The 16,624-nt window shown below is 41.3% G+C and overlaps 1 protein-coding gene across 1 annotated transcript in view; it reads right to left on the reverse strand.

The window, feature by feature from the left end:
• The window catches only part of Ctnna3 (catenin alpha 3), a 1,495,245-nt gene that overhangs the window by 1,189,559 nt on the left and 289,062 nt on the right, over positions 1-16,624 (reverse strand). Inside the window, exon 6 of the mRNA XM_032888434.1 lies at positions 50-313. Within this exon, the coding sequence (XP_032744325.1) occupies positions 50-313 (264 nt within the window). The remainder of the gene's footprint in view (positions 1-49; positions 314-16,624) is intronic.

The following is a 16,624-nucleotide window of genomic DNA, read 5'->3' on the forward strand; positions in this document are numbered from 1 at the left end:
CTTACTTGTCCTGAGATATTTAGTCACACTCTTGGCTCTCTCTACTTACCTCCAGCTCATCAAGAGCACTTCCCAGTGTTGCTGCCTGCGGCTCAGGAGATGCTGGCACATTCTGGATGCCTTGGGAAGCATTTGAAATTACATCAAGAGCATTCTGGATCTCTTCGCAGACGGTGTCCTTACTGGCTTTGAGAGAAGCGACATCGGAATGTTCCAAACAGGCAGAACAAATCGAATGCAGGAGCGGGGAGTTCTCCTTCAAGGTGGCCCGGGCCCCTGCGATTTCATCCCTCTGGCTTGGAGATTTCAAGTCCTGAAAAGATTTTTTAAAAAAATTCTTACTACTGGTTATAGAAGAAAGACATATTAGGTGGATGCTCCCTTGGGGCTAATGGGATGGGATGAATCAAAAGACAGTAGGCAGGAAGCAGTTGGATGGAGTTAATCAAGGGCATCGGAATCTCTACTGTCCTTAAGGTTCTCACGTTCTGCATTAGGAAACAGGAGGTCGATCATAGGTAAAGGACACGATGGTGGAGAGGTGTCCCTGGTCAGCCATATACGCGTTATCTTAGTTTCCATTCCTATTGCTGAGATAAAATACTCTTGACAAAAGCAAAGGGGAAAACATTGCTCACTGAGCTCAAAGTGTCAGGTGTCTGTTCATCAACACAGGGAAGTCAAGGCAACAGAAGCATGAAGCTAATGCTCACACGACGTCATGGTCCAAAGCAGACAGGGCTGAACTAATGCATGCATGCCAGCACTGGACTCACTTGCCTCACTCTCTGGGAGGTAGAAATGGTTTCTCTAGGGAATGGTGCCCTTCACAATGGGTGGCCTCTCTGCCATAACTAACATAATCAAGCCAACTCCCACAGACTTGCCCACAGGCTGGCCTAGACAGACACACCCTCATTAAGGCTCTCTTCCCAGAGGGATAATTAAAGCTAATCATTGTAACCATGTAAGTCACAAAAAACCCTGACACATTACTAAGCGCATTACCAGGCGGCTTGAGTTACTAATATTCTGCTAACCTATTTCCCAGGGATATTGATATTTGCATCTAACTTTTCATTAAAACAAACCAAGTGAAATAAAAACACTAAATTAAACTTTTTGCCTTTTTCTATTTCAACTACCTTTTTCTATTTCATAAATGCTAATAAACCAGTTGCCTATTTTTCTTTCTTTGATATTTCTTCATATGCTAGTTCTTGGGTTAGAGTCCAGGAGTGCAGATGTGTACAATCCTGCCAGACACTTGATTGCCTGAAGTTCACGTTAGGGGTTAGGAAACTTATAGACAGTGTTCTTTTGTCTGGTTGTTTGCTTGTTTGTTTTTGTTGTTTTGTTTTTTAACATTTGCTCCTTTTATTCACAAAACTTAAGACGTACCCCTTTGCCGAATCTCTTTTCTTTATAATTTTACTCAAAGGATCTTGAGCTATATCAATTATAAGACACATAAAAAAAGAAAACATCTTTAAAATTTACAGGTACTTTATACAAGACTTCTCTATAAAATCCATCAATGTAAAAAAGACTTAAGATTGCATGTAAGGAATATGCAGTTGTCATTAGAATTATTTTTGTTTTGTTAGAGACCTTTCTCTCCACTAGTCCTGACTTCTCTTTGATTCTCTAGAATATTCAGGGTGTCTGCTAGTCCATACAGCCTAGTTACAAATATATGACCCTGTGGGTTTAGTATTACCTTAGTAATACCTTAGTAATACCATCTGGTGTTCCAGAAGGGAAGATGCAAAAAGATGCCTACAGTCTGCTGCCGTTTGGTACGTACTAATAGTAACAACTGTACCATGCCCATTTTAGGTGTGTAGTCATAGAATGGCATCCAGGAGATTCAGGGACTTTGATTTACAAACAAAGTGCTGTAACTCTTTTTTTTTTTTTTTTTTTTTGGCATGATTTTTAGCTCTGTGCAGGCCTCATATGAAAATGAGGTAAACTTTGTGGCAAAGTTGTACGTCTAGAATTAAATAAAAACAACCAAATATCAGTGGCATACTTTGATTTCCTGTTTCACAAACTTTAAGACAAGAAAAATATTATGAAAATGTTGGTAAATTTGAAGTATCTGTACAATATTTTGTCTGATTCAATTATATAAATTTACTATATGGTAGAATATATATCATCGATACTTATCTCTTATTGTATACAAGAATTAAGATTAAAAGTGTTTTTTATTTTAAAAAAGGAAACATAGACAATAATAAACTAGGGAAACAGAAACAAGTCAGTTTCTGATCATAAAAATATGAATGAAATTAAAAGTAAAATATAATAACACCTGGAATAGGAAAGTGCTTTAGTGCGAACGGTATGCAAGGATGTGTCTGTGGGTGGCAATTTGAAGTGATCCTCATTGTAAAGTGTCACAGAGTAGGGGAAGCGAGTACATAAATGATGGCAGACTAAAACTGCTTAAGATGCAGTGGGGAAAAAATCTGTCAAGCATTGCCTTAACCAAGTGATGAAGGCTGACATCGGTGTCATCGGTGACATCACATTATGACACTAAAAGGCATCACTTCTGGGGTACTCTCTAGGAAGCCGGAAGCCTTATACAATAATGAGAAGCAGAACACAGGAGCAGCCTGGGAAGCATCCACCATGACACATGGGCACTATTCAAGAAAACCATGGAAATATGCAAAATAAGGGAAACTACTAAACTGTCATAGTCTAGAGCAGAATGGGGACACGTGACAATTACATGCAATGCCACTCTCTAGACTGGATTGTAGAACAGAATAAAGGTATTTATAGAAGCCTGGTGAGTCTAAATAGAGGCCACTAGTAGTAGTTAATAGTGACATATCAAGGTGATCTCTTTGTTGGGACAAATGTTAAGATAATGAAGAAATCTAGGAGAAAGGAATTCTCTATACTGGCATGCTTTTTTTAAGCAAACACATTATTACACAATTTTTCTTAGAAAAAGCTATCAAGGGGCATGAACATTTATACTAGTTCGTGCATGTCATATGTGTAAAATTTATGAAAATTTAATAAATATAATTATTATCTCAGGTTTTTTTTCAAAATGAGAAGGCTGAGGCATCAAAACACTAAGCATCTTTAGGGAAAGCACAGAACAAAATGGATACATTTTGTCTTTTATAGCCCCTTAGGAAGCCCTCATCCTAACAGTGTTACATTCTTCCCTGTTCCTGAAGGATTTTCTTTGTTACACAAGAATAGAGTCTGGATTTATACATCACACCGCCTATAAAGAACTTCTATTTAGCCTCTCAGGAGCACCACACTTTTGGGTGAAGTTGTCATTAGGAGCCCTGTGTAATTGAGTAGATACTTAATGCAAGAGGAAGAGATTGGTGAAAAAACAGAGATCTAAACTTAGGTCTGCATTTACAAACACTAGTGTGTGTGTGTGTGTGTGTGTGTGTGTGTGTGTGTGTGTGTGTGTTTTCCACAACACTCTCCTTGCCTGGGACGATGCTACTAAGGTTAATAAATGGCTAGTGCTAGTCTAGTTCCTTCCCTTCTTCTGAAACAAAAGCTCTCTGCTGCTGCACGCAGCCTTTAGAGATTAAGTTCTTTCCTAAGTGTAGGGAGGACAGTTAGAGCAACTGTCAACCTCCTTAATGAACCAAGAAAAGACAATGTGTGGTTGCCTCGGCCCTCTGTGATTTCCCCTACATCTTCTCTGGGTCTTTGTTTGGGCTCTGAAGTTGGGACTCTGATTCAGGTAAGTCACCATTCTTTTGTATCTGCTTTCCCATTTGTGGAAACGGAGATAAAGATACCCTGCCAGCCCTCTTCCAAGACAGTACAAGAACAGCAGAGGTGGACGACAACCTGAGGCCATGCAACTCCGCGCACGCCAGTCTCATCTGATCTTAGAAGGCACTTGGATGTAAGAACTAGGTTGTACATGAAAAGCAGTAAATAATCTTAGAAAAAAGTAATGCACCATCCCTTACATTTTATCAAAAATGCTATGCAGTTTTTCTCCCGCGATGTTTTTGGTGATTTTCATATCCCTGGTTTATAACAGCACTTACCAAAATAAATCAGATTGCAGAACACATAAAGATGTAAATCACGTAAAGGACATAATGAATATTAGGAATGCACAGCCCCTTGTGGGAAATACAAAAGCACTAATGCTCAGGAAGGGTCACGGAAGACTGAGGCAGTGTAAGCAGAACATGTTATATAAGTCCCTCTAAAGCAGTCTGTGCATGATTCTTTATTTAGAATGACATTGTCAGGATTCAGGTGGGAAATAGTGTACCTAAGTTATCACAAAGAAGGTTAAAGTTTAAAAATATCATTTCCTTTGCTTTGGTGATGGCTAGGAATATCTTAGAATAAGCCCTTTAATGCCATAAGGACTTTGAGGGTTTTTTTTTTTAAAGTACAAACGTGTTTTGGATTTTGAACATATGCCTCGTCATCACCTAAGGCAATGACAGAATCCTTAATGAGTACCAGTACCCCAAATATCAAGCCTCTGAAACCTGCAAGGAAGGACAGGATCAGTAAGCACAGCAAAATTATACATTATGACAGTATATAGAAGGGGGCAGGATAGGGAGCTTAGAGAACGTTTGAGAAGAGACGAGCATTGCTCACAAATGACATTGCACATTATATGCTTAATGTGCCAAATGCTCTTTGGGATAAATGGTGATCATCCTTCTAAATTAAAGGTTACTATAGGTGCTTGTAATTACTTTAACCAATAATACTATGGGGTTCATAGGTTTTCTACTTATCCTAATCCCAAACCAGATATTTATTCAATATCAAGGTCAATTGGAGGTGTCCCTAGGTAAGAAAGGAATATAGAATTATATAGAATTCGCATCCTCAAGGACTGAGACTTGTTTCACATATTTTTAAATGTGCCAGAAGAAAAGCACACACACACACACACACACACACACACACACACACACACACACACACACACACGGTTTCCAAGCTAAGACGACATCAAATGCTTCCAGCTGATGGAGCGGCTCCCAGATGAAATTTTAAAAGTATGAGAAGAACTTACACATCTACACAAGTGAGCAGAGAAAGCAACATGTGAATTACAACCCTGGAAAGAAAAAGGAAGTATATGTAGATGTTTCAAAGAGCACATTATAGAAAAACAGGAGGCTCTAAGCTATCGGTTAATTCACCCATTCAACCAACAATTGCTGAGACTGTATTGTACATCAAGCCTTATGTTAAGTACAGGAAATGTGAGGAAGAAGTTCTCAGACCAAAGCTTAGACAGACAAGGGAACTGGAGAGGTAGCTCAGCTCCTAGGAACACTTGTTGGTCTTGCAGAGGACCTGGGTTCAGTTCCCAGCACTGCCATGGTGGCTCACAACCTGTAATTCCTGTTGTAGGGGATTAGATGCCTTCTTCTGGCCTCTGGGATCCCTGCATGCAGATGATAGATAGACATACATGTAGACAAGCATTTATACACACAAAATAAGTACAAATTTAAAATTATATAGAAACTAAAATAAAGTTAGAGCACAAAGGAAAATTCTCAGCTTAAGGGGGTTAAAGTAAATATTTGAGGGAGATTTTGGAGGCATAATTGATAAATTAGCATATATTCAGGGTCTACAAGATGATACACACATATGCACAAATACACACACACATTGAGTAGTGATTTCTGTGATTAAACTCATTAGAATCACTCTCAGCATATCTAATCGCCATACGTGTGTATGTTGTAGGAATACTTAAGGTCTATTCTTGTAGTTAATTTTAAATATATAAAACATTATTATCAGCTTTCATTATCATATCACTATAATTAGATATCCAAAACTTATAAATCTTACTTTGAACCCCCTAGCTGATTCTCGTTTTCTCCATGCCCTACCCCTAGCAACCACCATAAAACACTCTTCTGCAATTTAGACTCCCTCTCAAATACATACAGAAATGAGACCATCATGTATTTGTCCTTTTCTTTCTATGGTCCTTGCCCGGCACAGTGTCCTCCGGGTTCATCTGAACTGTTGCAAACACAGGAAGGAGTTCGTAACAAGGTTTCTCTTAAAACAGTGAGAATAAGCTGTTCTGTGAACAGCGTAGAACAAAACAGTCAGCAAAAGAAAACATGGCGGGCCACAGCCTGAAGCACAGAAAGGGGAGAAGTGCAGTGTGCAGGCTACTGGGGATGGCATTACAGAGAAAACCAGAGCAAGAGGGTAACAAATGCAGCTGGCCAGGCCAAAGAACCCTGAAAGCAACAGGATCCCTTGAGTGCTTTGAAGAAGCCTTTGATAAAAGCCATTTGAATAGACATTGAATAACATTGCAGCCAGGGAGACAAGGCAAAGGTTCAGTTGCCATGAGAAACAATGGGTGCACTGGACAGGATCACCAGGCTGAAGCAGGGAGGAGCCGTGCAACATTTACCAAGGAAAAGCACTAAGGCTTTGGGAATAGAAGGTATTTAGCGGGGTCTAGAAAAGGGTGTCAGTGATTGTAAGCATGGAAATGCCTTCACTGGGATGGGAACACAGTGGAGAGGATGTGTTTGTAAGAAAAAAGGTGAAGTGCATCCTTTTGTGATGTTATCAGATGTAGGGTCAGGGTGAAATTGTAGGTGAAAACGCATTCCAGAATGAAGACGCACGTTCGGGAATAGGGACCCATGCGTCTCCGGCTCCTCTTTAGAGAGCCACACTACTGTGGAGGCAGCAGCACCTTCAGCCAGCATGAAGGGAACTTGGGATCAAATACGGTTCCCTGGAGATAGCAATCAAATTACCTTATGTGCTAGCCCCCAAAGGGCAAACACTGACTGGGTCTCAATTGCCAAAATGGTATCGGAAAATACTGAACTTCAAAACATTTTAAATTTTAAAAATTAAAGAATAAGCAATAACAAGAGTACAGAACAAGAATTAAACTGTAGGTGACTTATGCTTATAAGAAATGATCTAGGAAGTCAAAATGACTTCTATATTGTATAAGCTAAAAAAAATGCCTGTCTACCTTTTTAAAAATAGATTTACAGCTGGAGAATACATCATAAAAAATAACTGGAAATTACGAATGAGCTTGGCTACTCCCTAATGGACTTCTTTACTAAATCTATAAATACTAGATTAAGAAAGTAGTTTTACAAATTTGAGTGAAATAAATCAAAATATCTGTTAACATTGGTGTCTTTAGTTCATTATAACTCTCTTAAATGAAAGTCACATCATCTATTATTTTGAATCTTCTTACCTAGCAACACATGGCATATGATTTAACACATCTTTGTTGAAGAAACAAACAAACAAACAAACAAAAACCAATGAATTAAAACTAAGTCCGAGATTGGGCTGGAGAGATGGCTCAGGGGTTAAGAGCACTGGCTATTCCTCTAGAAGACTCCAGTTCAATTCCCAGCACCCACATAATGGCTCACAACCCTTTGTGACTCCAGTACAAGGGAGCCAAGACCACCTTCCGGCCCCTGCAGGCACCAAGTCATAGGTACAGGCAAATCACTCATACACATAAAATAGAAGAAATCTTTAAAAAAAATTAATCAGAGGAAGATACACTATAAAGGGGAACAGAAAATTCAGGTATGTATTGCTGTTATTACTATTATAATAATTATTATTACTAAAAATCAAAATTGTAAAAAATATCATTTAATCTAGAGAGTTTATACAAATTTGTATATGAAAATGCCACAGAAAGTTAAACTTAATTACACCTATCTCCACCCTAAATGTTATTGAAGCCATTGATTGGTACACTTTGGAAAGTTGTTTTAAAGACCCACCTGAAACAGGATATATGAATGTCCCACTCGGCTATCCTACCCCTAGGAGTCGATGCCCACATATGGAAATGTGCTCACATGTTCATGGGAAAACACAAAGATGTTCACAGCAGCCTGTTCCCAACAGTTCTAAACTGGAAACAAAGTAATAAGAACCAACAGAATGTGCTACAAGCAAGAGAATGAATATCCCCACACAGGAGAAAGGCTGTGTTGTTTGAGTCTATCTATATCAAGTTTCTGCTCAGGCAACATAGCTTTAGAGTAGAAATTAGAATGGTGATTATTCTTAAGGAGTGATCAGAGATTCATCAGAGAAGAAATATAGCTCTGGTAACTCTGTTTCCTTTCCTAGACACTAGATACAAGGTGTCTGCGGGAAATTTTCACTCAACTGTATACTTTCAGAGGTGTGTGTTGTTCTGAATGGATGCTGTCATTTAATAATTGTAAGCTTTATAAGGTCTGACAAGATGGGTGAGTCAGTGGGAAAACACCCTTGCCACCAAACTCAACGACCTGAATTTGATTCCCAGGACCCACAAGGTAGAGGGGGAGAATAGATCAAGTTGCCCTCTGACCTACACACACACACACACACACACACACACACACACACACACACACACACACACACCCTACTCTATAAATAAATAAATGTAATAAAAATTGGAAAATTTCTAAAAGTTGAAGAAAGCAAACGCATGAATAGAGCCAACCAGTAGCTGTAACTTAGCAAATAACACTGCAACAGATCACCTGCAATCCGCCCTGCCAATTACATTTCCCAAGAACAACAATACCAACCAACCAGACCCCCGAGAGCCCCCAGGGACTGAAACACCATCCCAAGAGAACACAGGGATGGACCCATGGCTCCAGCTGCATATGTAGCAGAGGATGGCCTTGTAGGGCATCAATGGGAGGAGAGGCCCTTGGTCCTGTCAAGGCTGGATGCCCCAGTGTGGGGGATTGCCAGGACTGGGGAGGTGGGAGGGAGTAGGTGGATGGGTGAGGGAACACCCTCATAGACACTGGTGTGTGTGTGTGTGTGTGTGTGTGTGTGTGTGTGTGTGTGTGTGTGTGTGTGTGTGTGTGTGTGTGTAGGGGTGGGGTTGGGTGGGGTGAGGGGGGTGGGGTGGAGGGAGGGTGGGATATCAGGTTTCTGGAGGAGAAACTAGGAAAGGGGCTAACATTTCAAATGCAAATAAAAAAATCCACTAAAAGAAAAGAAGAAAACTGGATATGCAGTCTACGCAGTCTACTTTCTGCCTGGTTGAAGGAATTATATTTAAAAGAAAAATGACTGAAAATAAACACAAAAAGAGAAGCTTCTTTGGGTTGTCCATCAGAAAGACCAAAACTAAAGTGTCTTTATCGCGGATAATTCTGTGCCCTCAGACAAAGCCGAATTTCAGAGGCTTAGTGAAAACCCCCTGCTAAGCTGCTTCCCTGCCCGTGTAGAATTCCTCAGCAGATACTCCGCTGGGCAAAGCAGAACTACATGCAAATTCTCACATTTCTCTTCCTGGCATTTAAATGAAGCTTCGGAGGCTGATAAAGCCACTCTGGTAATGTCGGGGAAGAAGCTAAGAAAGAGCACTGTTTGTTTTCCTGAGATTGGGAAGCCACGTAGCGAGAAAGCCTGTGTCCTCTTCGCCATTTGGACTCTGTGTGGGGTTGGCTTCTCTCCCCAGTCCTCCCTCTGCCAAGACGCCACATGCTGACTACTTCACTGGTCACTGGGCAGTTTCACGTTCTACTGGAAGACAAAACAGTGTAGAGGCATGCTGATTTAAATGGTTTTTCTCCAACATAAATCAGGAGATGGGGATATTTGACCATGGCTGACCTGAGGGGCAGAAGATATGCAAACAAGAACAGATGGCAAAGAAAATTTTGAGGAAAACAGAGATTCTGGGAGCTTATAATCAAGATGTCATTAAGCAGCAAAGAGAGCAGGGCGAGTCCACGGCCGGTCTATTCTATTTTATATTAATAGGTCAAAAACAGCCAAAGAGAGAATAAAAGAAGAGATCATCTTCAAACAGGCAAATGGGAAGCCACTGGGTAATAGTGTTACATGCATCTCCAAAGTATGTATTAGGGACCCTTGATGCACACCTCAGACAGCTGAAAGACACCGGGGTGACGACCAATGAGCTATGCAAACATCAGTACTTGTTTGTTTGCTTGCATCCTGACATGGGACCTCACAGCCTGTTCTCAGACTCAATATTCTCCTGCCTCAGTTTCCAGGCTAGTGAATCATCCCTTGTGGTTATAGAGACGCTTATTCTGTTCAACGTTATTTCCAGAGATCCCTTCTCAAGGAATCCTGTAAGGAGATATTATAAGTGTTCTTCATGCTTTTATCAAAACACGGAAATGGATAATTCTCCAATACAGCATTGTTCTTAGACTGTCAATCCCATCGAGCTGCCAGGGAGCTTCCTTTACCCAAACCACCAATTGCTTTCTCATTCATGGGCCAGCTGTGGATGGGATTCGAGGCTGGACCTCAGCTCCCTATACCTTTCACCCAACATTATTTCTATCTCTTTTCAGTAGCTTTAGCATCTGTTAAGAGGTAAAAGGGTTTTCTTTATGTCTTGTCCTTCCGTGGTAACTCGATCTATAGAGGATAGATGAAGGAAGTGGTTCTTATGATGGTCATAACTACGATGACTCAGATTGCAAACACACTGCTTAATTGATCTCGAGAATGAGACTGATAAGAGAACCTCAGGATATTAGGAGATGGAACTGACCGGGCTGTTTCAGCAGAGTGACCTGAGAGCAGCACTTTCAGAAATGTCATGTGGTCCAATCTGCAGTCCTGCCCTTGTCTGGATCCAGGAATGACAGGAGGGTGTACTGGTTTCTGGTTCCTTGTTATCTCTTCTCCTAAATGAGTAGCCCTGGCTGGAAGCCATACCTGATGATGTGGCTGACAATTGGCAAGTACCTGCACCTCGTGGGTGGGCTAACTAGATTGACATCCTCTGTCTGCCTCATCCCATGCCTGTCATCTTTCTAATTACCAAAGCTCCCAGACTACCCAATTGACAGGACCCCGAATCACTCGTGCAGTACCTGCACTCTGCCTTCTTTCTGTCCCAAAAGCTCTGACCTACGAATCGACGATAAACTTCTTTCTAAAACTTACCCTCTGTGGTCCATAGATAAAAATCTATGAGATGAAGAGAGACACAGAGATTGATTTGGGGGAAGCTTTGTGTAACTGTGGCCCATCTGGTACCCTGACTCTTGAATTAAAGCCTGCCTGAGAGAAAACCTCCATGAAATTCACACACACACACACACACACACACACACACACACACACACACACATACACACACACACCCCAATAGCCACTATGGACTAGATTAGAGCAGTCTGCTCCTCATGACATAGAAATGTCCTAAATATAACCTCTTAGTAATGATTGTCTAAGGGATGCTTTTCCAGAAGGGATGCTTTTGTTTGGCTTTTTAGTTTACTTCAACAAGCTTGAACCGTCTGTTCTAAGGTGTTAACGTTAAGTTAAAGACTGCAGAATTCTGATGTTTATTCTAAGCAGGGGGCATGAGTAGGACAGATGTTAGTAACAGGGATGGCAAGGCCCAGGCACACTAGAAACTATCTCCTCACCTTGGAAGTAGTCAAATCCAAATTTGCCAAGCTAAACAAAAATCTCTTGGCCCCTACTCTGAAATATTAGGCCTGATATTTGCCTCACGAATGCTGTCTCCTCTGTGCTTTACAGTCATAGCATATACATACTTGACCTCAGGAAAGACTGGAGAAACAGATAACACATACGTGTCCCTAGGCCCAGTGAACCTACAATAAGCTAAAAGGAGGAAAGAAGGCAGGTGGCACATTTCCGAGGCAGGAAATCAGACTCATTACAATGGAAAGAGCAAGAGCTAACCATAAGCACAAGGTCGGAATTCCAATGCAAATCCCCTCCAGTCACAGGCAATTTCAAGTAGAATAATTAACCCGACTTCAGCTACAAAATGAGGATAATAATTCCAACTTTCCAGGGCATTAACGAGGTTAAATGATTCAATGCAAAACACCTTCCCTACATTTCCTTACTTGATCTAGTTTTATGCCCAGACTTCAGGCCATATTGTCTCCCTAAAATGTTTCTTACTGTCCTCTTAGGCAGCCGTGGAAATGGGACTAAAATGGACAGGTACTTCCCTCATTTTCAAGCTCCAAGTGCATAGCTACATTTGGGGATCAAGACAAATACACCTTAAACAGAAATCATTCTCTGCTTTATTGCCCTCGCTTTGTGGAGCCTCCTCAGCCTGAGTGGTCCCGATTGGACAGTCAGCTGACTCGTCTGCAGCCCAGAGAATCGGCCTCCATACTTCTCATCTATGATTCTCCACTGTGTACCTGTTTCCTTGTCCCTAGCAGAGCGTGAGTTTGGGAGAAAAAAAAGAGAATTTTATTCCTATAAAAAATGACTGCATGTGAACGCAGGAGAAGAGGAGGCATGAAGGAAAGTGTCGATAAGAACATAAGTCTTGTTTTTTTAATCATATTGGTATTTTATCTGTAATTCCACCAGAGGCAACTTTTTAAAATTCAAATCTGATCTCCATACACCAGTATACAACTTAACAGTGAATGTTGTAAGGTATCCTAAATAAAGCTCACGCACGATAAAGCTCGCAGTGTAACTGATTACGGCGATCTCTCCTTGGCCTTTCTTCTTCCTGTTTCCGCAGTCAGGCATCCTCTAGTCCAGCCACACAGTCAGTCACATAATATGGCTGAGACAATTCCATGAGCTGGGCTCCCATTTTCCCTTGTACCTTCTGGGACATTCCTGCTTATCCTCTGAACTCTCTTCCATTCTCACAGCACATCCCACGTAGACTCCTCATTCACAGCGGGACTTAACACATATCATCAAGCCACTATTTTATGTTGTACTTCGATGTTGACACAACTATGTCTCTTACCAAATTGTTTCACTGGGGCCCAAATACTCCAATGCCCCTGTGGAGTAGCTACAGGTCCTAATGAATTAATATCTGTCGCCACCAGTAAGAGAAGATTCTGGAAGTTACTGGTAGAAGATGATAATTTAATCATCTACAAAACAAAATTTCTAATCTTGGAAGGATTATACTTGTGATTACAACTATAAAAAAAGGTAAGAGCTGCTAAGCCTCGAAAGAAATAGTTTTAATTGTGTTCCAAGTGAGGCTAATGAGATTTGTTTATAAACTATCCTTGAAAATGGTCTGGCTTTTTAAAAAGCTAAGGATGACAGCTTTTGGCAGCGGAATAGAACAGCATCATTCCAGATTTACTGTTATGAGTCTTAGGCAGTGCAAGAAAATATCTGCTCTCTGCTACATCTCCAGCCGGGAGTGAGATCTTAAACCAAAAGGAGGTTTTCCCAGAAGCCAATTTGGTGTCCCTGTGTTAACAACTTACATCGACAATCTTGCCATGATTGGACTTCACTGTCTATGGTGACGGTTTGAACTTGCTTGGCCCAGGGAGTGGCACTATTAGGAGATGTGGCCTTGTTGGAGGAAGCGTGTCACTGTGAGGGTGGGCTTGGAGACCCTCCTCCTAGCTCCCCGTGAGCCAGTCTTCTCCTGTTTGCTCTCAGAACAAGACGTAGATTTTTCAGCTCCCCCAGCACAATGCCTGCCTGCACACTGCCACACTTCTCACTTGGACAATAGTGGACTAAACCTCTGAACCTGTAAGCCAGCCCTGACTAAATGATGTCCTTTATGAGAGTTGCCTTGGTCATGGTGTTTCTTCACAGCAATGGAAAGCTTAACTGAGACATCTACACAGTGTGATTAGCCTGTTAGGAGAAAACACAAGCATAAATTAGTGCCTAGCTCTGATGTCTCATTTATGCCAGAAATTGTTAACTTACATGCTGAAATAAAAGGAGTAGGCTAAAATGGGTGAACTAGATAAGAACTCATCTGGGAAATATGAAGTAAAGGAAGATTGTGCCTTCCAGAGAAGAGAGTATTTCTGAATGTGTAGGTAAGAGACGACTAAGATAACGGAGAGAAGTCTGTTGGCTCGCTAACTGTCTCAAACACGAGAAGCGAAGGCTGAGCTCCTCCCACCTGCTATTAACACACGGAATGGCATTCATTCCAGTTGTTCAAGCCAAAAAAAATTGTTTTCCTCTTTAAATGTCTCTCTCCTATATGTCATAGTCAATCTGTCAGGAGGGAAAAGAAACTATCTGTTATCCCCATTTATTCAGAGTTAATCTATTACTTCTTACTTCAAATCAGCCTACATCCTTTTGCACTCTTCCCTCAATATTCTATGTGGTGGGTTGGAGGAGATGTGTGTCCCCCATATCGTCAGGCATTGGTTCCCACTTGGTGGTACTGCTCAGGAGATATAGAAGGTGTGGCCTTGTTAAAGGACTTGTGTCACTGGGCGTGGGCTTTGAGAGTTTAAAAACTCAAGTTCGCTCCCTCTGTAAACCCTGCCTGCAATTCAACTGCTTCAGTCAAAACTCCTGCCTATGGCCATGCATCCCTGCTGTATGGTGACAGACTCTTATCTCTCTGGAACCATAGACGCCAAATAAACCTTCCCTTCTATAAGTTGCCTTGGTCACAGTGTCTTATCACAGCAATAGAAGAGTTACTAACACATTCCCTGTGCTCATCAATACTTGCCCCATAGGCTCCTTAGCAATTTTTCCAAGAATCTAGTCATGTCCCTAACTTAGGCCTTTCCAATGTTGTCATGCTGTTCTAGATCTATGACTCTATGTTCTCTCACTACCCATTACGTTCATTTTCTCATTCACTCATTCATTTAATTTATCTGTGGGTAAGCACACACACCAGGTTCCCAGATGGAGGGTAGAAGACACTTGCAGGTGTTGGTTCTCTCCTCCCACCATTTAGATCCCAGAGACTTCACTCAGCTTTTCACATCCCCTTTCCCTGCTTTATTTTCTTCTGTTATTCTCATTAATATGTTATACTTATTACTTTGGGTGTATTTTTTTTTCAATAGAACGGAAGCTTCATGAAAGTAGTGACAAAACAATTTGTCTAATACCTGGATTCGAAGTAATGCTGATCTACTGCTAAATGATTGAGACTGTGCAGTTACAATTTGGAGTATCTTGATGATATACGGAAGTCATGTCCTCTCTCGGGATGATAAAAATGCCAGAGAAGCTTCCCCACTCCATTTGATATTTCTCTAGAGACTTGAGGAAGTACCCCACTGCATCTCAAGACTTGGGTGTAGTCTTCATCTCAGCCTTCTTTGATGCTCTCCCAAAGCCTCATGGAAGCTGCAACAGGACAACTCAACAACCGCATAGATAGCTGGGTATGCCTATGCCTCAGAAGTTGATTGATGTTAAAGTCCAGGCCCCTAACTGATAGAGATAACTGACAGTGGAAACTGTTGAAGACTATCTGTAAAAAAGTATACAGTGATGTACACTGTAATGCTAGTTATTCTGGGGGAAGGGGGGGCGGGGATCGTGAACTTTGAGACTGGCCTAAATGACTTCCAGGAAACTCTGTCTTCAAAATGAAAGAACTGTGCACAGAGCCTAGATTACCCCATGCAGAGCACTTGCTGTTTGGTTTTACCAGTTTAAATACTCATGTGTCTAGGAATGGCTTCAACCCTCCCATGCTACATAAAATAAATTAGCATTCCCGCACTCTAGAGAGAAGTATGAATTTAGCACCAAATGGAACCGACAGATGACTAAACACTACGCTCCACCCCGCCTTTCTTGTTTCTGCCATAAACACAACAGATGCAAGAAGCTGGAGTGTGAACAACCCCAGAAGGTTGATGTTTGCCTCTAATGCAGAAATCAGCCATTCAAAATTTCATTCCGCACAGCACGCCAGAGCTAGCAAGGACTCCTCAGTTCCCTTATTGCCATTTGGAAGACTTGATGACGACATGCATCACAAAAGTCTCCATAGTTCAGTGAAGCATATGGCACCACCTTGGATGGTAAAGATTACTAAATACCTTTTACAAATTTGTAGTAATGGCATCTAAGGCTGTTGTAAATTGCTACCCATCAATGATTTAGAACAACTTCAGTTCCCACTAAATCCCGAGCATCAGTCAAATTTACAAAGCACGAAGGTGTGAAACACAGCTTCATAAAAGGTAAGCCAAAGGCTGGAGAGTTGGCACAGCAGTTAAGATCATTTGCAGCTCTTGCAGAGGACCTGGGTTTGGTTCCCAGCAGCCCCATGGTGGCTCACAGCTGTCTTTAACTACAATTCCAAAAGCGCCAACAACCTCCTCTGACTTCTGCAGGCACCAGCGCACACATGGTACACAGACATACATGCAGCTGAAATACTCACTCATGTAAATAAATCTAATCTAAGTTCAGAAGACAAGACTCTTCTGCACCAAGCAGAAAAGCAAGTTCTTCCCAGGAGAGAACTCGTCCATGTCACTTCTTTTAAGAGCACAACACACAAGAAAAGAGATAGGCAGCTCCTTGACATAAGAAAGTTGGGCAACTGCCACACGTCCCAAGGGTCTGCACTTCCTGCTGCCCTGGGGAGTATTGACCTTACATCCTCACCTTTTTTTTTTACTGTTGGACATGTAGTCAATGAATGCACACTCAGAGATAGTCGATTTCAGTTAAAAAAAAAATAACTTCAACCTGATCAAACACCTCTCTGAGATCATGCCTAATGACTAAAGACTGAGCGTTTCATCCTAAACCAAAACAGTCCTTTTCACCATCACCATTTTGTGCTGTACTGGGAGGAGGGTTCAAA

Source organism: Rattus rattus, chromosome 18 (assembly GCF_011064425.1).
Source record: "Rattus rattus isolate New Zealand chromosome 18, Rrattus_CSIRO_v1, whole genome shotgun sequence".
Lineage (NCBI taxonomy): Eukaryota > Metazoa > Chordata > Mammalia > Rodentia > Muridae > Rattus > Rattus rattus.